The sequence below is a fragment of the Rattus rattus genome, chromosome 9 (genome assembly GCF_011064425.1).
Source record: "Rattus rattus isolate New Zealand chromosome 9, Rrattus_CSIRO_v1, whole genome shotgun sequence".
NCBI classification, from domain to species: domain Eukaryota; kingdom Metazoa; phylum Chordata; class Mammalia; order Rodentia; family Muridae; genus Rattus; species Rattus rattus.
In genome coordinates this window covers 94448003-94470477 of record NC_046162.1, presented here as the reverse complement: position 1 = coordinate 94470477, position 22475 = coordinate 94448003, and the positions used below count along the sequence as shown (strand labels likewise).

Sequence of the window (22475 nt, the reverse complement as noted above, 5' to 3'; positions counted from 1 at the left end):
CCCCACTGTGGTTTTGGTCTGCATTTCCATAAGGGATGATGATGTTAAACTTCTGCTCCATCTTCTTTCTAGTTGCTTCTTAGTTGTTTTGGAGGGGTGAACTGTCTTCAGATATTTGGCAGGGCCACCTAATTTTTAATAAATTCTTAAATGACCAGTATTAAACATTTATTTTTAAAATCCCAATAAACTCAGGCCCTTCATCTTTAAAATGTTCTATTCCTTTATGCAACAGACGCAGAGACAGCAAGCATCAGCGTGAATCCTCCAAGGTCTAATCTCCTCTGAATGTCTACAAGGAGGGCCTATGAAGTCCTCCATGTAATTCATCCTTATTCTCTATTTTTTTTAAAAAGATGTATGTATGTATGTATGTATGTATGTATGTATGTATGTATGTATGTATTATATAATTACACTGCAGCTGTCTTCAGACACACCAGAAGAGGGCACCAGATCCTATTACAGACAGCTGTGAGCCACCATGTGGTTGCTGGGAATTGAACTCAGGACCTCTGGAAGAGCAGTCAGTGCTCTTAACCACTGAGCCATCTCTCCAGTCCCCTTATTCTCTTAATACCATCAATGGAAGCATAACCCTAACAGTGTTCTTCAAAGCTATGCACAAAAGCTGCCTGATCCAACTCTGGACCAACCTGGCCATTCAAGGACTCCCACTAACCTATTAGCATAAAGTTCTTCAATCAACTTGTCTAACATTTCATGAAATCTCTGTAGCAGATGTGATCAAAATTTCTGCAACTCAGGTTGGGGATTTAGATCAGTGGTAAGGCCCTGGGTTTGGTCCCCAGCTCCGGGGAAGGGGAGGAGGGAGAAGAACTGCAACTACTGACTGGATCACTACTTGGGGTAACAGACTTTTGGGTCTCTTCTCCCTCCACCATGTGGGTTCTGGGGATCAAAAAAAATAAAAAACAAAAACAAGAAACCTTCATGATAAAGATTGTTACCTGAGCCATATTGTATAGCCTGAACACATTTTCTGAAATTATTTTTTAAGAGGCTGGGGAGTAAAGCAGGGTTCCTGTTATATAGCTCAGGCTGGCACCAAATTTCCACAAATCTTCCTACATCTGCATGTTGAGATTAAAGGCATACCCCACTTGCACCTGACAATTAGCTAGCTTTCTTTCCTTTTTGTGGGGGGGGGGGGAATAGGTGTTTGGGCTGCATATGTCTATGCATTACATGAATACTTAGTGCTGGAGGCTAAAAGGCAGAGCATCAGATCCCCTGAACCTAGCTGTGAGTTGCTGGAAAACAAACACAACTCCTCTGGAAGAGCAGCTCTCTTGACCACTGAGCCATCCATCTAGTCCTCTTAGACTTTGGAAGCTAGAGGACAATGAGTGAGTGGCTTGCTGAAAATCACTATTGCATAAAAATTCTGAAACATAATATCAAGACGTCATAGACTATGTTAAATCAAACACACTAGATCTGTTGTGTTCTGGGTCATTTTCATTCACTGTGTGGTAATAGTCTAGATTAGTGAATTCCAGGCCAGCCAGGGTTACACAGTGAGATCATTTTTATTGTTTTATTTTGGGGTTTTTGTTGTTGCTTTTGAGACAGGATTTCTCTGTATAGCTGTCCTTGAACTCAGGACTCTTCTGCCTCCCCAAAGTGTCTATCAATACCATCCAGTTGAGACCATTTCTATTAATTAATTCAAGATGGCATATTGGCACAATTTTGTAACACCAGCATTTAAAGCAGACATGAGAAATCAGGAGTTCAAGGTCATCCTCCTTTAAAGATAACCTGGGCAAATGAGAGCCTGTCTTTAAAAAACAAACAACAGCAACAACAAAAACAAGACAAAACAAAAACCCCTAAAATAACAGAAAATTTAATGTTAAGAAACTAGGGTTGAAATTGGTATGACATGAACCTTGAAACCTTGGGGTGAGAGGCAAGAGAGATGGCTAAGCAGTTAAGAATGTATGTATACTGTCCTCGTAAAGAACAGAACCTTTTCTAGCACTTATGCCAGACAAATTATAACCACCTACAACCTCCTTCCTACTCCAGCTCTAAGGAGATCCAATGTCTCACCCTTCTCCCTGATATCTGCACTCAGAAACACATATCTATACACATAACACACTTTATTTCTCTAAAGATCCTGATTTGAGATCCCAAGCTTAAGAAAGAAATTTGAGGACTAAAGAAATGGTTCGGGGTTGGGGATTTAGCTCAGCGGTAGAGCACTTGCCTAGCGCAAGGCCCTGGGTTCGGTCCCCAGCTCCAAAAAAAAAAAAAAAAAAAAAAAAAAAAAAAAAAAAAAGAAATGGTTCAGCACTAAAAATACTTACTGCTCTTGCAGAGGACCTAAAGTTCAATTCCTAGCACCCATGTCAAGGATTACAACTGCTCTTAATTCCAACCCAGGATATCTGGCAACCCCTTCTGGCTTTCAAGGGCACCAGGCAATCAAACATTGATATAACACACACACACACACTCACACACACTCACACACACTCACACACACTCTCTCTCTCTCTCTCTCTCTCTCTCTCTCTCTCTCTCTCTTGTGACAGGGTCTGGTATTCCCAGTCCTGGCTGTCCTAGAATTCATAGAAATATGCCCTTCTCCCTCTGATGAGATTAAAGGAATGTAACCACTATGACCAGGTAAAAATTTCTGTAGAGAGTTCTTAAATTTTGTAGAGAGATCCATCTCATGGCCCCTGGCATACAGTAAACTTAATTCTATATCAAATAGACCTAGCAGGATTAACCTTACAAAGGATATGTGAAATACCTAAATGATACAAGTATCTATTATGAAACTGGCAAGTTACCCCAGGGTCTAATTCAATAGTTCCTAATAAAACTGAAGGTCATGCTGGCTTGTCAGCAATATTCCTAAGGCCAGAGCACTCAGGATGACAGGAAACTGAAGCCAAGGGTATCTGGTTAAAGTCAGAACAATAAAGCCAAGACACAAACCTTAAGTGCAAGCCAACCAAGGTTACAAAAGATTGTATGTATGATAGTGACAGAAAATAAAAATCACCATCAAAATAGCAGTTCTTTGCTAGAAATTATCAAGAAAATGTAAACAAAAAAGTGCAGCATTGACTCTAGATGGTTTAGCAGGCTAATGCGCTTGCTGCCAAGCCTAGCAACCTGTGTTCAAGCTATAAAGTCACAGAGTAGAGAGAGAACAGACTGTCCTATCTTCTGACCTCTGTACACAGTACAGTGAATATGCATACATCCACAATAATATGTGTCCTTTAAAAAAAATTTAAGAGCCAATTAAACCACAGTTTAAAAGGCTATCAAATTAGGTATCATTAAAAAGGCAAAGACACTTAAAAAAAAAAAAAAGGATAAAGACAAACTAGGCACTAGGCATGGATGGTGGTATAGTCTTTAATCCCAACACTCAGGCAGATCTCCGAGTTCAAGGATAGCCTGGTCTATACAGTAAATTCCAGGACATCCAGGGAGGGCTATGCAGGGAAGCCCTGTCTCAAAAACAAAAACAGAGCACACCAAAACAAAACAAAAATCCAAAGTAGAGACAGAACATTGATATGACTTTAAGTAGAACTTTGACTGGTTGTGTTTTTTTTTTAATACTTTCTATGATTAATGGTAAACAGTAACATATCTACTTGAAACAGGTGCTTAGATGCTTTTAAAAAAAAGCTCAGGTACTCACTTAAACCTATTAGATAGTAACTACAATTGGGATGAGCACTGGCAAAACAGCTCATTGGGTAAAAGCACTTGTCATAAATGTGTGGCAACCTGATCCCTAGAAGTCATGGCAAAGGTGGTAGAAGCAGAGACTCCACAGAGTTGTCTTCTGACATCTCCATGCACACATCCGCACCTACTCATGCTTGCAGGCATATACAAAAAACTAAAACCAGGACGAAAGCCTGACTTTGCCAATCAGTATGTCTCCTTCACTTGGAAGAAGGCAAGGATTAAGTAACTGTCTTTAATCTGCAATCACCTTGGAAACCAGGGAACACCCCTTCAAACCCCCAAACCAAATGAGAACACCCTAAAACACAGGCAATAATCACTTTGTATAAACCAGTCTGAGCCCCCTGATGATGAGAGAGGGATTGTCCCAGACCAGCTTGCAAACCACAACCAAGACAAAACTCAACCAGACCACACCCTACTCAGGTTGTGCTAGTTCTTTCTTCCTCTATTGTTGGGCTGCTTTCAAATAATTCCATAATATTTACACAAACTGCAAGAAACCAATAATGATCATGTAGGCAAAATTAGAACTTTTACTAAACATAGTAAACTCATCAATAATTTAGTAACAATATTAAGCTTTATGTCGTTTTATGCTGTTGTTTGCAATAAGGTCTTATGTTCCCCTAGGTAGGTTTCCAACTCCTCCTCCTTCCTCTCTCCACCTCCCAAATGCTTGGAAGAGATAACTATGCACCACCACAGCCAGCTTGAATTTTAAACAAGCCAGTCTTCCAAGTGAAGAAGAGATCATGCTGTTGCTGTTATCTAGGAACAGAGATAAGGCAACCTTTTTCTACCTGACGCCCCCAGTACCTCCTATATGGAGCCCTATAAGGGCTGGAGAGATGGCTCTTCCAGTCAGTGCTGAGTTCAATTCCCAGCAACCACGTGGTGGCTCACAACCATCTGAAATGGGATCCGGTGCCCTCTTCTGGTGTGTTTGAAGACAGCAACAGTGTACTCACATTCATTAAATAAATCTTAAAAAAAAAAAAAAAAGTATACACCATAAAACATAGAAAAGAAATCCAAGGTCTGGAGAGGTGGTTCAGAAATTAAAAGCACTGGCTATTCTTCCAGAGGACCAGTACGCTCACAGCAGGCACAGATGTGGTACACAGATACACATGCAGGTAAAAACCTACATAAAATAGTAATAAATGGGGCTGGAGAGATGGCTCAGCGGTTAAGAGCACTGACTGCTCTTCCAGAGATCCTGAGTTCAAATCCCAGCAACCACATGGTGGCTCACAACCATCTGTAATGAGATCTGATGCCCTCTTCTGGTGTGTCTGAAGACAGCTACAGTGTAATGATATATAATAAATAAATAAATCTTAAAAAAAAAAAAAGTAATAAATGTTAACAAGAAATGCAACCTGAGCACTGGAGAGATGGTTAGGAAGGAGCACTGTCTGCTCTTCCAGGTCCTGAGTTCAATCCCCAGCAACCACACAGTGGCTCACAGTCATCTGTAATGGGATCTAATGCCCTCTTCTGGTGTGTCTGAAGATAGCAACAGTGTACTCACATACATAAAATGAATAAATCTTAAAGAAAAAAGATGCAACCTGAGCCACACCCACCACTTCAAATGCTGGCACAAAGATCAGAAGTTCAAGGTTATCATCCCCTACATCAAGTGAGAGGCCAACCCACAATATATGAAAACTCCCTCAAAAAACCTGGATTTTTTTTTTTAAAAATAGATTCTCACACTGCTGTTACCCAGGTGGCCTAAAACTCTATGCAAGCTCAGGCTGCCTCAAATTCACAGCCATCCTCCTGCCTTGGCCTCTCAAGTGCTAAGATTCTAAGGATGAGTCACCATCTGAGCACTTAAAACTGTGTAAATGTATATGTGGTATAAGTGAACGTTCACATGAGGCCAAGGAAGATGCCAGATGCCCTGCTCTATCTCTGTCTTGTTCTCTTTAGTTGGGTCTCTCACTGAAGTTAAGAATTAGGCTGGGGGTTGGTTGGGAGGTGGGGTGGGGGGCTTTTAACTCTTAAGTCAACACACCCCAGCATCCTCTAGACCAGCAGTTCTCACCTGTGGATCCAGAGACTCCTTAGGGGGAAGGGGTGTGATATGTCACACAACCCTTTCATGGGGGTTGCCTAAGACCACTGGAAAACAGATATTTATACAATTCATCACTAGCAAAACTAGTTAATGAAGTAGCAAGGAAAATAATCTTATAGTCGGGAGTCATCACAACCTAAGGAACTGTATTAAAGGCTAGCACAGCAGCACTAGGAAGGTTGAAAGCCATTGCTCCAGAACCAAAGTGCCTGGCCACATCCAAAGTGCCATGTAGTGATGGAGATTTGAACACAGGCCCTCACTGCTTATGAAACAAGCACTCTTAACCCATGGACTCATTTTCCCAACCAAATTTGGACAATTCCGAGAGCAGATATGAATTAACAATTATATAGAATGAGCTGGGTGTAAAGGCATACATCATAAATTCCAACACTGCGAAGGCAGAGGCAGGCAGATCTTTTGAGCTCAAGGCTAGCTTGGTTTACATAATGGGTTACAAGACAGCCAGGACTATAGAAAGACCTGTCTCAGAGATACTCAATATACCTTCAGAACATTTGATTACTGATAGGACTACACTTTAAAGTGTTAGTTACAATGGCATCTTCAGAGGGTTAAACTCACTTATAACTTGCTTTTTAAACATTAAATTTCTGCCAGACTTGACAATTTTATTGGTTTTCCTCGAGACAGGGTTTGTCTATGTACCCCTGGCTGTCCTCAAACTCAGATCTGCTTCTTTCTCCCAAGGGTGCAATTAAAGGCATGTGCCCCACTACCTGGTGACAATTTTCCAGTTTTATCATAAACAATTTTGCTGTATAAGTGGGCTCAATATCTGCCCTGTCATCATGCATGGGGTGTTTGCACGTGCGTGTGCACATGCACACACAACTTTGATCCCAGCACTCAGAAGACAGAAGTAGGCAATCTCTGAGCTAAAGGCAATCCTAGACTAGTCTACATAGTGAATTCTGGACAGCTAGAGCTACAAAAGCTACATGGTGAGACCTTTCTCAAAAATAAAAAAAAAAAAATTTAAAAAAAGCTGCACTCATGAGTAAGTATCCTTTCTTCCAAATCTCGTATGAGCATTACAGAAGCCAGGCACTGCAGTATATCCCTGAAATCCCAGAACCAGGAAAGCTGCCAGTGAAACTTTCCTACAGTCTCACCAGGGGATCCAATACTTTTGTGGCCTCCATGGTACCGGAACATATGTGGTGCAAATATATAACGTCTAGCAGTTACACACAAAAATATAAATCAATTTTTAAAAATAAAACAAACAAAAAAGACCAGGTATATATATATATACCTATGGGATGTGGAAGATGCTAGTCACACAGTCAAGTTGAAGGTCAACATGAAACAGTCTTCAAAAAAATAAAGGCAGGAACATAATAATCAACTGACTGGTAAACTCGGGCCAAAGTGGAAGGAGACTCCACGGGTGCACCACAGCAAGTGTTCTAAGCATTGGTAATATGCCTGCTAAAAGCAACCCTTAGAAGTTAGGTATAACAACGCTCTTTGTATACTCTGGTTCCAGTTTTCTAACCCAGGCTATGGTGAGGTCCAGTGCACAAGCCCTGTATCAGTACTTTTGATGATATACAGAGAAGAGCTTCTGACTTAACATCCTCATTCTCTTCCTTTCAGCTCCTGTGGTTTTCTTTTGTTGAGACAAGGTCTCATGCTTCCCAGACTGGCCTCAAACTCAATTTGCACTATGATGGATGACCACTGACTGATCCTCTTGAATGCACATAGCTCTCTGCTGGGCTTATGCAGTCCCAGAGATTGAACAGTTTCATGCATGCCAGGCAAGCGCTCCACCACCTGGGCTACAACTCTAGCCCCACCACTCCTGTTTTCTGCTACATTTTCCTTCCTAACTACACTACGTGACAGCTGACACGTGCTGTACTGTAAGCCCAGCATTTGAGATTGTAGGTGCAGGTGCATCAGTTCAATGTCACCTCCAGCCACAGAGAAGTTTGATGTCAGCTTGAGCTACATGAAATCCTATCTTTAAAAAAAAGAGGCTGGAAGAAAGTTCTATTCTCAATACCAACATTGGGCAGCTCATGACTACCTGTAACCACAGCTCCAGAGAATCTAATACCCATTTGAGCCCCTTGGTCATACAAATAAATACTTTTTTTTCTTTTTTCTTTTTTTTTCGGAGCTGGGGACCGAACCCAGAGCCTTGTGCTTGCTAGGCAAGCGCTCTACCACTGAGCTAAATCCCCAACCCTATTTTTTTTTTTTTTTAAGAAACTGCTTTGGCAAGGCACACATTATAGTGAACTGACTCCTGTGAAGTGTCCTCTGTCACTAGTGCACAATAGTAGCCACGCAAGTACAAACACACAAAAATCATTTAATTAGAAAATTTTATTGCTCCTATGCTGTATTAGATGAAAGTATTTGTAAAGAAAAGAAAACCCATTGACTGAAAAGTACATGATAAAGCCATGACTATAACCCCAACATTAGAAGACTAAGGCAGAAAGACTGACATGAGTAGTCTGGGCTACTCCATAAATTCCAAAACAGCCAGGACTATAAAATGGATGCCATTTCAAAAAAAGTAGAAGAATGGGTTTTTTAAAAACTGAAAAACATTCTAGGCCAGACTGATTTAACAGAATGAGTTCCAGGACAGACAAGACTGTTGCACATATAAACCATGTCTGGAAAAACAAAAACTGAAAACAGCTGGGTGGTGGTGGTAAATACCAGCACTAGGGAAGCAGAGACAGGTTGATCTCTGAGTTCAAGGACAGCCTGGTTCCAGGTGAGCCAAGATTACATAGAAACCTTGTCTCAAAAAATAAAAATAGTGGGGTTGGGGATTTAGCTCAGTGGTAGAGCGCTTGCCTAGCAAGCGCAAGGCCCTGGGTTCGGTTCCCAGCTCCGGAAAAAAAGACCAAATAAATAAATAAATAAATAAATAAATAAATAAATAAAAATAGTTAAAAACAAAAACAAGGTTGGGGGCTGGGCATGGTAGCACATGCCTTTAATCCCAGCAGTAGGTATACAAAAGTAGGTAGATCTTAGCCAAGGCTATAGAACAAGACCCTGCCTCAAACAAACAAAAAAACCCACTAAAACTGTTTAGGAGGGTAGAAAGGAATTTAGTAACTATCAACAGAAATGTAGAGGCAGACACAGAAAGAATGATGGGCATCAACCACCTACAGTGAAAATTACTATAAGGTCTGCAAAATAAAAACAAATAGCTAGTTCTGAAGAAAAGTTCCAGAGGCTAAAGCAGTCTGTGTGGTGGTGCACGCCTGAAATCCCTCTGATATTAGCAATATCTGGACTGAAGTCCAGACTGTGCTCCAGGAGGCGTTGTCTCAAAAGGAAGATCACTAGCCTACAGGCACCAAAACGGTAAAAAGTCAGCTGGTACAATCAACAGCATATCCAAAAATAAAATGATAAATTTAGATGCAGACCAAATCCCAGAGTTTAATAAGTGATGCTAACCTAATCAAGTATCTGAGAAACAATGGGTCTTGACCCCAAGGTTTTTCTTTAGGGTAAAACAACAAAGTATTCTTAAATACTATTCTTACTCTTAGTGAGACCGGAGACAGGTCTGTGGCTAAGAAGCACTCCCTGCTCTTACAGAGTTGTTCCCAGCACCCACATCAAACAGTTTACAAGTGCCAGGAATTTCAGCTTCAGGGGATCCAACATCACCCTCTTCTGGCCTTATGGGCACACACAGTGCATATGTGTAAGTAAAGTTTAAATTCTCCTGACAATCTAGTCAAAATTTTGAAATTCTTTAATGTGTACACAGAAAAATACAAATTACTGAGTTCTGTTATGAAAACATTGTGTGCACATAGCATGTTTTAGTAAACTTTCTCATTTGCTAATCTTGACTTGTTGGCAACTACTCTCAGCTGCCAAATATCTCATCTATATACTAAGACATACAAAAGTAAGATAGCTAAGCACTACCTAATGACCAGTACATAATTATTCTTCTAGGTTTTAAGATGACAAAAAGAAGATGGCTCAGTGGTTAAGAGCACTGCCTACTCTTTCCTGAGGTCCTGAGTTCAATTCCCAGCACCACACGGTGGCTCACAACCATCTGTAATGAGGTCTGATGCCCTCTTCTGAGCTACAGTGTACTCATATAAATTAAAAAAAAAAAAAAATGAAGGGAAGAAAACTGGAAGATAGTATTTATGTAATCTGTAATATGGGAAGATAAAATGTAAGACAAAACAGACTAAGAAAAATAGCAGCAGCATTCTGAAATGAAGGTAAATGAAGACTTTAATCTCAAGGGGGAAGGAGTGGGGGTGGGGGGTGGCGGAGGCATGTGGATCTCTGTGAATTTGAAATCAGCCTAGTCTACAGAGTTCCAAAACAGCCAGGGCCACACAGAGAAACCCTGCCTCGGGGGAAAAAAAAGGGGGGGGAGGGGGGACACTACAGTGAGAGGGTATGGTTATCAGTTAACCTCTGTTCATCTGTTCACATTTCAAAACTGCATGCCAAAGGGCTGAGAAGTAATGCTGAAATTACGAGCAATTGTTCTCGCAAATTGCAAAGGACTCAGGTTCAATTCCCAGCACCCACATGACAGCTGAGACATTCTGTAACTTCAAGGGGTCCTAACAATCTTCTGACCTCCAAGAATACCAGGCATAAGTGGTATACATACATACATACATACATGGGAAAGTACACACACACTACAAGCTATGAGAATCAATTAAGCTCCTAGAGGGCTCCATCTATTGAGCCCTGTATTGTGTCTGTTGTTTGAGATGTTGGATAACTTGGGTTAGCCCTGAATTCTGCTATATAGTAGAAGCTGGCCTCTTGCACCTACAAAGTACTAGGACTACACGAATGCCTGGAAGCCAAGGACAAGTTCCAAAGAGGGCACAGGATCCCCTGGAACTGAAGTTATAGATGGTTGTAAAAGTGCTGGGTATCAATCCTGGGTCCTCCATAAAAGCATTAAGTGCTCTTTATACTGCAGAGCCACCTCTCCAGCCCATTTGTTTATTTTTTAAGTCAGGGTGCTGGATAGCCTAGAATTTTCTATGCAGCCAAGGATGACACTGATTCCTGACCCTTTGCCTCCACCTCATGAGTTAGCTTTTATAAAGGTTTAGCTCAGCCAACTTCTGCGCATGCTCATAATCAGCACAAATGAGGCAGAGGTATCAGGATTATGGGTCAAAAAAAAAATCATCCTGGGCTACACAGTAGGAACTGTGCCCCCCCCCCAAACTCTGTAGCTAAAATAGATTTAAGTAGATACCCAAAGCAAAACTTCATCCAGGCACAGTGTAGCACACATCTGCACCCCTAAAGTTCTAGCTACTGGAGAGGCTGAGGGAAGACAACTTGAGTGTCCCCCCATTCAACCCTAAGTAACACAGTAAGATCTCATTTTAATACACAGTAGGGGCTCAAAGGGGCTCTGTGACTTTAGTTCAATTTCTACAACCCACATGGAAGAAGGAAAGAACAAACTTCTACCAGCTGTCCTCTCACTTCACCATCATTATTGTAAGAGTATGCATCATACACATATTCACAAAAAAAGTGTAAGGAAAATGTTTTTAAATTACTTTTTTTTTTTTTTTTGCCTTTCTAGAAAAAGTTTTTCTGTGTAGCCCTGGCTATCCTGGAATTTACTCTGTATACCACATTATCCTTGAACCAGAGGTCTGACTACCTGTCTACCAGAGGCATGCCATGCCACCCAGCTCTATCTAGGTTTTTAAAAACAACTTCTCTCACCAAGTCCTGTAGTTCAACAATTAGGCTATGACAACTGGTTAGGAAGCCCCAGGGATTCATCTGTACCGCCTCCCTCCCTCCTGAGAGAGGATTACAAACATGCTGGAATGGCAAGCAACAATAGTTTAACTTGATGCTGGGGCTTAAACTCAGTGTCTGTGACATGCACTTAACAGACTGAGCTATCTCCCTAGGCCCCCAAAGCAATTTCCACATTATAAAATTAAAAACTAAGAATAGAGCTTCAATGAGAGGACCAGAAGTTCAAGGCCATCTAGGTTAAGGAAGCAAGTTCAAGGGTAGCCTGAGTGCACTCTGTGAGACCTTGTCTTGAACAGAGAGAAGGGAGGACTGATGTTTACAATGATGCTTACTGCACAAACATCAAGTGTGAAGTTACACTTCTAGGAAGTGGAAGTTACACTTTTATAGAGTAAAACACACTTGACTAATAATGTTACCTTTTTGTCCTCACTTAAATCTCGAATTTTTTTTTTTTTTAGATTTTAAGTGTATTTTTAAAAATACTTTATTTACTGTATGTGTTCCCGAGTGTATATATGTACACCCAATGCATGCAGGTGTCTGTGGAGACCAGAAGAGAAAAAGAGACTCCTACAACTGGAATAAACAGGTAGCTGTGAGTTGCTTCATGAAACCAAGCCTGGACCCTCTGCAAGAGCAACGAACATTTTTAACTGCTGAGCCATGTCTCCAGCCCAGTCTCATTTAATATTTATCTGGAAAATGAGTGGTGCCTGCTTTGCAGGTCATTTCTTTTTTCTTGAAATCAGGTCTCACTATGCAGCCCCAGCAGGTCTAGAACTTGCTGTTTATTTAAACCAGGCTGCCCTCCAACCTAGAGATTCCCCCAATCCCTAGTTACAAAGTGTTTTGATTAAAGGCATGTAGCATCAGCCGAACCATGTTGAGGCAAGACAGAATAGCATTTAAGAATGGTACTTAAGGGCTGGAGAGATGGCTCAGTGGTTAAGAGCACTGGCTGCTCTTCCAGAGGTCCTGAGTTCAATTCCCAGCAACCACATGGTGGCTCACAACCATCTGTAATGGGATCCAATGCCCTCTTCTGGTGTGTCTGTGGATGGCTATAGTGTACTCATATAAAAATAAATAAATAAATTAAAAAAAAAAAAGAATGGTACTTAAGAAACAGAATTAAGTTATTTTAAAGATGTATTATGATAGTCAATGGTTGTCTTTTAAGACAGGGTTTTATGACATAATCTGACTTATGTAGCCCAGGCTGACCTTCAGTTCAGAATCCTCCAACCTAAACATCACAAATGCTAGAATTACAAGTGTAATGCAACAGGACTGGCTGAAAATGACTGTCTTTTTGTTTGGGGGTTCTTTTTGTGTTGGGGGGGGTTGTTTTTTGAGTCAGTCTCATGCAGCCCAGTCTGGCCTGCCTTTTACTTACTATGTAGTAGTTATTGTCCTCCTGCCTCTGAGTGCTGGGATTACAGGTATGTGCTACCATGCCCATTTTATGTGGTGCAGGGAATCAACTGGGCAAACACTATCAAGGTTTTGTTAGTAGAGTGGCATCTTATATCACTACCAACTAGAACCAACAGGGAACACACTACCCTGCCATTCTATTACCCTGCACAGAACAGAGACCACTGTCAATAACTTAGGACAAGGTCTCTCTGTGTAATTCTGGCTGGCCTCCAATTCACTACGTAAACCAAGCTGACCTCAAACCAGAAGTCTGTGTCTGCCTCCTGGGTGTTAGTCTATAAAGAATGCACTCAACTTCAGATTGACTCTTTATACATATTCAAAGTAGTGATTCCAGTCAGGCATGGTGATTGGGAGGATATCTGAATTCAATGTCATCCTGGGATTCAGAAGGAAAAAAAAAAAGGTCATGGTAAGAGATAGGAGCTCTAGAACCAATATGGTAAAAGAGGAGTCCCCTGACCGCCACACTCTGATGCACATGCCCATCTCCACAAAAATTAATTTTAAGAGATTAAATTTCAAGGTCATAAACCAGGAAACATGTTGATGATTGGTTGTCAGCCTAGCCTTTAATGGCTGAGCCAGAGTATCTGCCTAGCACATGTGAAGGTCCTGGGTTCACTCCTCAATACAGAAGAGAGGAAGAGCAGGAGAAAGAGGAAAAAAGGATAAGGAATATCATGGTAATTATGTTTTCTACATAAAATCTGATGGTTTGTTAACTTATTTATATTCCATGTTCATTTGTATTTTGCCTGCATGTATGCTTGTGTGAGGGTGTCAGAGACTTGGAACTGGAGTTATAGACAGATATGAGTTGCCAGGTGGTTGCTGAGAATTGAACCCAAATCTTCTAGAAGAACAGGCAGTGCTCTTAACTGCTAAGCTATCTCTCCAGGCCCAAAATCTGGTGTTTTTGACAGCATAGTTATAAAGTACAAGAAAGTCCATAAATGTTTATGGGCAAAGTTCTGACCTTAGGTACAGTTGCCAATTCTAAGTCTCTTAAGTATTACTTAGAACCAGCTCAAAGCAGACAAAATAAAACAGCATATTTGGCTCTAACACCGTAAAAGAGCTAGGCATGGCAGCTAGTTGTTCATCAGCAGCTATCACATCCTAACTTTTCCCATCCCCACTTAAGACACAGACAACTTACGGAGCTTCAGTTTTCCTTTCGTCTATCTTATTTTCTACCAAATGCAAGACTGGAAGAAAGCCAAAATTCTCAGGACATGGATATACACTATCTGTGGTGGAAGAACAAAGCTTAGGAAGTTTTAAGTGAGAAAACTAACCTGGCTATGGTAGCATATGCCTGGAAACAAGACCCATGTCTCAAAATAAAAATTAGGCCAGGCATAGTGGCACACAGCAGAGACAGATGGATCTGTGAACTGAAGGCCAGCCAGGAGTACACAGTAAGACCCTGTCTTAAAAAGAAATTAGCTGGGTATGGTGAACACGTGCCATTTTCCACTGCTTGAGCAGAAGTAACAGAATAACTCACAAGTTTGAAGCCACCCAGGACCACAAAGCAAGTTGCAGGCCAGTCAAGGATACAGAGAGACCCTGTCATCACCAAAAATAAAAGACATAAAAATAGGGACTGGGAAGTCAGTTTAGTCCATCAAATACTTGCAATACAAACATGAGGACTTGAGTTCTATCTCCAAAACTTTTTTTATTTTTTAAAGGTTTTTTTAAAAAAGGTTTATTTTATTTATAGGAGTATACCAGAAGAGGGCATCAGATCCCATTACAGATGATTGTGAGCTACCATATGGTTGCTGGGAACTGAACTTAGGACCTCTGAAAGAGCAGTCAGTGCCTCCAAAACTTAAAACACGTGCACGAAAACTGGTAATATCAAATGGCACATTCATGCCAACTTCTGAATTTCATAATAAATTTTGAAGACCCCCTCATAACTTGCTTCTGTTTAGTGAGCTTAAACAAGCCCCTGGAACAGTTCCAACAGGCATGGTTAGCTACAGAATGAGATCAATCTATAAAGGTTATAAGGGCAACTCCACTGCTAATTTGGATATAACAGGACTTAACTGTAGCAAACTAGTCATAGTGTGGTGCTGCTACTCACTACCTGCTGATAGATTCTACTTTACAACCATCTGGACTATCTGAAATACTAATTACATGCCCACCAACACCCCTCCGAAAATGTTATTTAAAGACATTTCTATAAATGAAAGGGTAGGGGGGGTCTTTTAGAAATGCTCTATTAATGTGTGACATTAGCCACAGCCCAGAGACACTGATATCATCAAAAGTACTTCTTTGTTTAGTTTTTAAGATTTTAAATGGTGAATTAGATGTGCACTGGGAGTACACCAAGGAGGCCATAGGCCTATGTAAACTCTGATTGCCCTAGAACTTACTATGGATCAGGCTGACTTAACTAACTTCAAAAGTACTGGGATTAAAGACATGTGCCACCATGCCCAGCCTCAACTAGGGTTTTTAAGAAATACAAAAACTGGGGGTTGGGGATTTAGCTCAGCAGTAGAGCGCTTGCCTAGCAAGAGAAAGGCCCGGGGTTCAGACCCCAGCTCAGAAAAAAAAAAAAGGAAAAAAAAAAAGAAATACAAAAACTTTGCTTGGTACAACCTTCCAGTAACCTAGTGCTCAGGATACTGAGATAAGGTCAAGTTTGAGCCTAGGCTGAATTAACAGTGAACCTTCGTTACAAGGGGGAAAAGGGGAGTTACGTCTTCAATGATCCACAGTACCAAAAGAGGGAAGGGGGAAGGAAAGAGGAACATGATGGACCCTGAATGTGAACATGCCACATAAACCTCTCATTCATTATGCCTTGAGACCAAACTTTGAAATACAAAGACCAGGTTTCTATAGAAAAATGCTTAGATACTTTATCCTCACATAAATCATAAGCATCGATAGGCTCTAGAGATCTAGAGATGTCATAAGCATCAAGATACTGCTACCTAGCCTGGTGTGATGCTGCTGTCATCATTCAAGAAAAGATTCACCAATTCAAGGCAAGACCCATTATCAAAAACAAAACAAAACAAACAGAAAAACTAAGGGGCTGGAGAGACAGCTCAGAGATTAAGAGTGCTTGCTGTTCTTGCAGAAGCCCAGAGCTTCCGGCATCCACATGGTAGCTAATAACCACCTCTAACTCCAGTTTCAGGGGATGTGGCAACCTCTTCTGACTGACCTTCAAGGGCGTCAGGTATGCACACGGTGTACTTTCACAGGGAATAAACCTTTAAAAAGTTTCCAAAACTATTAAAGAAACAAGCATATTACACACATACTCTGTACCTCCTTAGTCAATTACACTTGTCTTTTGTGGGAGTTGAGGAGCACACACTGGTCTAAAGGCCTCCCAAATGCTGACTGCTGGGTCTACAGATCTGTACCAGCACTCTATCAATGTACTACCCCAAAATAACTTTCTGTTAAAGGGGAAGTGGCACTGTTTGTCAGTACTGTTACAGAAGGTCTGTAAGAGTGTGCTTTATGCTTTTATTCCCCCAGGCAGCAAACGAACAGTGCCTCCCTGTGTTCAGCAGGCACTCGATCACTTAGTTAAGATACTCAAGCCTTGTTTCTATTTTAACATAAAGTATGGCTTAATTGCAAAGATTTTCATCCTCCTGTCTCAACCTACTGAAATTAGTCATAATAAACCCTACTGCCCTGCTTCGGAACGTTTCTAATGAAAGGTGAAGAGGTTGGTTCAGTGGTTAAGAAGAGCATTTGTTCTTGCAGAAGACCCAGGTTTGACTCCCAGCACACACATGATCACGGCTCACGACTACTTATAAGTCCAGTTCCAGGGGATTCAACATCCTTTTCTGACTCCGCTGGCATCAGGCATTCATTCATGTTGTACAAAGACATACTCGAAGGCAAAACCCTCACACAGAAAATAAAAGCAATTCTTAATAAAGTAGGGTTGGAAAGATGGCTCAGCGGTTAAGAGCACTGACTGCTCTTCCAGAGGTCCTGAGTTCAATTCCCAGCAGCCACATGGTTGCTCACAACCATCTGTAATGGGATCTGATGCCCTCTTCTGATGTGTCTGAAGACAGCTACAGCGTACATACATAAATAAATCTGAAAGGGGGGGGATGGAGGGAGAGGGAGAGAGAGAGAGAGAGAACCTGCGAAGACAGCCTAGGTGAAGACACTTGTGTCAAGACTGACCACCAGAGTTCACTCTCCAGGACCTACATGGTAGAAAAAGTTTTCCATTGGTTGTCCTCTGACCTCCACACATATGCCACAGCACGCAACACACACATGTACAGCCAGGCATGGTGGTGCACATCTTTGATTCCAGCACTCAGGATGCAGAGGCAGGTGGATCCGTGTAAGTTGAACTCAAGGCCAGCCTGGTCTACAGACTGAGTTCCAGGACAGTCAGAGCTACATAGTGAGACTCTGTTTCAAAAAACAAAAAACAAACAAAAAAAAAAAAGAAAAAAGAAAGAAAAATGAACAAAAAAACGTTCATACATCATACAAATGAAATTTAAAATGGGCATCCTTAGAGAAGTGTCCCCAAATTGTGTAACACAAAAGAATATGAACAATGCTATACAAAAATCCAATGCACTGTGTCCCTTTACTTTGGAGGTGAGGAGGTGAGACAGTGTCATGTAACCTCAAACTCATTACATGCAGATGCAGTTAGCCTTAAACCCCAGATTCTTGTCTAGTCCTTTTGAGCACTAGGGTTACAGTATGTACCACAAACCTTGTAAAAAGCACCCCTTGCAAACAAAGACAGGGGTTAACATTAACTGTGAGCACATTTAATCCCAGCAGTTGGGAGGCACAGAAAAAGAGGGCCTCCCAAGTTCCAGGTCAACATAGTGAGACCCTGTCTCTGAATGAATGAATGAATGAATGAATGAATGAATGAATGAATGACTGAATGACTGTGTTCTCCATCCTCCCCTAACTAGCACAGTATGTTTTAGTAATGAGACTTTGGTATTTTAAAACGGGTCTCAAGCCAATGACTCAGAACAGATTCATTTCTGGTATTTCAGTATTCAGAGTGACGACCCAAGTGATGGGGGAGAGGGACCTCAACAACAAGCCCCACCCCATAAAGGCAATTCTTCTTTTTCTTTTCTTTTCTATTTTTTTTTTTTTTTAAAGATAAAGAGTCTATGAAACTCTGGTTAGCCTAGAACTCAAGGCAAAGTACACTGCTTCCTGAGTGCTGGGACTGAAGGTATGTGCCATCTCACCTGGCTCATTTGTCTTTTTCAGACAGGGTTTCATAACTCAGGGTATCCTGAAACTTGAGATCCTCTTGCCTTGTCTTCTAAGTGTAGTTTAAAGGAATGTGCCACCATTCTAAGTCCCACTGAGCCAATCCAAGCAGCATGAAGCTTAGGAAAGACAAAAGCAGAACCACCACACAAGCCAAATATTACATATGTTGACCACTCCGATCCCAGAAAATAGGGAAAAAATACTCCTTTTTTTGGACAGGCCAAACTCAGGTGCTTGGGAGGCTGAAGCTGGAGGACAGTAATTTCAAGGCCAGTTCAATGCCAACCTAAGCAAATCAGTCTGAAAATATAGCTGGATATAGTTCCACGGTAGATCACTAGGATGCAGAAGATTCTCAGTTCAATTCCTAGCTATGCCCCCCTTCCTTAACTTTTCTATACTAATGTGTTTTAAATGTATGAAAGTTATAATTTACTTGACTATGATAACTTGATTAATATGGCTACAAATATACAAAAAAAAAAACAAAAAACCAATTTTTAGACTACTGACTCGTTAAGAGATTACTATACTAGGCCGGACATATTGCGGTACTCCCCAGCAATCATGAGGCAGAAGCAGGAGGGTCTCATGAATTCTAGGCCAGCCTGGTCTATAGTGGTGAGTTCTGGGACAGCCAGGGGTTCTTCAGAGAAAACCTGTCTCAATAAATTAATTGATTAAATGAGGAGGGGGGAGGGAGAGAGAGAATACTAACAATTAAAATGAACAGTCCTAGCCTCAAGCTTTAATTTTTCCTATATAAACCCCTAAATGGTTGTTCTTGGAACAGCTTCTCACCGCCTTTTCTAAGACCATTAAATAATCTATATAAATTGATTTCTATTCCTTATGGGGAAGTAAAAGATACTTCAGGACCAGGTTCCACCCAGCTTGCAAAATATGAGAGAAAGCCATGATGGCAGCAAGAAGGCAGTTAGAAGGCCACCATTTACACAGTACCCAAAACTCAGAGGACTTCCAGTGCACTCTTTCACTGCCCTTGGCATTTACTTAGTGATCACTACTACAATCAGTGACTGTAATCAAACTGTTACACTAACAACACTGAGTTACCAGTCAATGCAGGAGTGATCACTTCCTATGAATGCCTTCTCCCTTTCCACTGATTCCCTCTTCTTACACCAAATCACAGGAGTGCTTCCTATTTCCTTCCCTCATCTAGTGTCTGAAAGGGGCCAGTCACCACATGGCTTTTCTAGAACACTACACTCAATAGCCAACAAGGCCAGGCTTTGGTCAAAAATCTTCATCATTCAAACCCCAAGTATGGTCATTTATTTGGAAATACAATCTTATTTGCAAATCCCTTTTTAAAATGACTTAGAAACGAATCAGAAAGCTTCCCCATACCTCCTTTTTTTGGGGGGTGGGGGTATCATATTTACATAAAGCCTAAATTACCAGTCTTCAAATGTAATTTCACATTTCCTCCCAAGAACACAAGGGGGGGGCGCTCTTCTGGAAGGTGAGAGGTGAAACCTCCACTACAGCCAACTCTCCTGGTTCAAAACACACTACAGATAAGGCTCACCTGGAGCTGCAGTAGTATTCCCCGTCCCACCTCCTCCAGCTCCCAACAGGAGCCTAGTTCAGTACAAACTTAAATCTGCAAGACAAAATTTAGTTCAGCATCTTTCCTAAATTGGAGGTTTTGAAGCCTGCTGTTCTACTTTCCAAATGCTGGAACAGTGGTGACTTTGGCAAAGACGTATGACTAGTTCAAAAGTCACCACAGGAGAAACTGGCATTCAAGGAAAAAGGGCCTGACCTAGCATTTGAGAAGCAAATGGTTTAACTTGGAAAAAACATGAGGAACACTTAATTCCAAACTTGTCTCATTCGACCCTACCACTCCCAAAACATTAAACTCACAGGACCCAGTCTTAGTGTTCATTCCTTTAATCTCAGCGGGGGGGGCGCCAGGCTGGGAGGAGGAGGGTGTCAGGAGAGATGGATCTCTGGGAGTTCAAGACCAGTCTGGTCTACATAGCATGTTTCAGAACAGCCAGAGCTACACAGCAATTAATTAAATCACAGGAACCATGTGTGTGACTTTTCATTTTTAAAGACTAGCTTAACGGCCTATTGCCTAACTCGAGTTATCTAGTTACAAAATTAGAATTTTGTACCTAGGCTACACAAGCACAGTAGATGTCAATGAAATTCTCAAAAATGACTGAATTCAAATTAGCAGGCGCTAAGGATGTAGCTAAGTTGCGAGGAGAGCACTCATCTAGCACATACTAGGGCCTACGTTCCATCACCGGGAGGTGAGGGGGGTGTCAAATGAACAAAGAGTAACTACTGAAATTTGTACATAAAACTATTCACTTAAAATAGATAAAACAGAGCTGTGGTGTAGCACAATATTTGAGCACTTGTCTTGCCTGCATGCAACCCTGGGATCGAGCCTCACTCATGGAACAATGAAATCATAAAACAGAAAGAAAAAGAAAAAAAAAACCTACAATCTTCTACATTCCTAATTCAAAATCCCCAAGCCCCAACTGAGTGCTCAAAATAGGTAAGGATCCCCAAGCCAAGCAAGAACATGCATTCCAAACTTACGTTGTCAACCAAACGTGTTACTAAACGTTATTTGAATTAACTATTTCTCAACAGGTCTATGTTTCATAATGCTAAGTGTGAATAGTAAAGTCGTCAATTTTACAAACGGGTAAACTGAGGCACTGGCACTGCAAAGGGCAATCAGTACTAAGGAGTCAAGGCAAGCCTTGGCCTCCTGTATTCTTATCCATCAGAACTCCATGCTTGTGAAGGTTGGGGGTTGGGGGGCCAAACGCAGGAACTTTGGGATATCCGGGGTAAGAACAAACGGAGCATGAGTGAGGTTGTGCACCTCCCCGGAAGAAGGTGAGGCCGAAAACTCCCCCAAACCCTCAAATCCAAGGTGTGTCGGCCAAAGGGAAGAAATCCAATCGCAGCATCTCAGCTTGCCTCCACCCAAGGATAGTCTGCAGTGATTTCCAAACACTCCACCCTCACCAAAGACTACTCTCTACCACCGGCCCAAAGAAGCCGTCCGCTCCCGAGGCTTCTCCTTTGTGAGGCTCCACAGCCGCCGCCCCACACTGGGCCTCCGGGGAAAAGCCACCGCCCCCACCCGCCATATTTCCCTGAAAGGCGCCCGAGCTACAGCTCCTAGATTCCGCCCTCTCCCGAGTGACCCGTGCTATTTCTCACATCACCCCACCCAATTGTCCTCCACACCCCGCCGCAATCCCGAAACCTCCCGTGGGGATTGCACGGCGGGAGACGGCACTCGCCATCTCCTCCCCCTCCCCCGCCCGGGGACTCGCCCTCCCCCTCCAGCCGCCATTTTACAACCAACTCCTCCACCCTACACCCCGGCCTGCTGGCTGGCGAGCGTCTGCAAGCTAAGGACACCGGAGGGGTCAAATTCCTAGGCCCGGAGACTCCCACCGCTTCGGGAGCCCGCAGGCCATTTCCTGCTTCCCGACCCACGTCCCAAGCCAGGCTCGGAGACGATGCCGCCATTTTGTCTCCGGTTCCCGGCCTCTGTGGGCGGCGGCGGAGGGTCCGAGACTTCCAGCCCCCCGACACCCCCACAACTCACCGTCGTATCGCTCGGCCTGCTCTGCCAGCTTCGCCTGGTACACCAGATCCTCCCGATCATCCATAGCGGCAGCGGCTCCGGCAGGGTCTGCACGACGGATGGAAGCGGATAGCGTCTCCGACTCTCTCAGCTTCTCGCTCCGCGTCCGAGCAGTAAAAATGGCGGCGCCTCAATCCGGGACTTCCGCCTGCGCACGCGGACAACTGCTCAGCTCTATGGCAACCGCTCCCTGGCAACTGGCGCGGGGGGGCGGGTCCGGGAGTTCGGCGCCAGAAAAGGCTGGAACCTGCACGACGGACGCCCCTCCTCCGTCAGCTCAGCGGGCGACTCTGCGGCGAGGCGGGAACTGCGACTGCGACAGAGAGCGGCCCCTGGAGCGGCTGGAGGCGAGGTCGGCTTAGACTGCGGGAGGGGAGTAAACCAGTAGCCTGTGCTAGGCGACCGCGGGCTGGCCTGTGGGCGACAGAGCAAGAGGCTTTA

At 42.6% G+C, this 22475-nt stretch overlaps 1 protein-coding gene across 1 annotated transcript in view; it reads right to left on the bottom strand.

Annotated features, from left to right (window-relative positions):
• Ywhae (tyrosine 3-monooxygenase/tryptophan 5-monooxygenase activation protein epsilon) overlaps nucleotides 1–22176 on the bottom strand; it is a 38318-nt gene extending 16142 nt beyond the window's left edge. The window contains exon 1 of the mRNA XM_032913603.1: nucleotides 21996–22176. Within this exon, the coding sequence (XP_032769494.1) occupies nucleotides 21996–22059 (64 nt within the window). The 5' untranslated portion in view covers nucleotides 22060–22176. The remainder of the gene's footprint in view (nucleotides 1–21995) is intronic.
• Nucleotides 22177–22475: the final 299 nt, after the last annotated feature.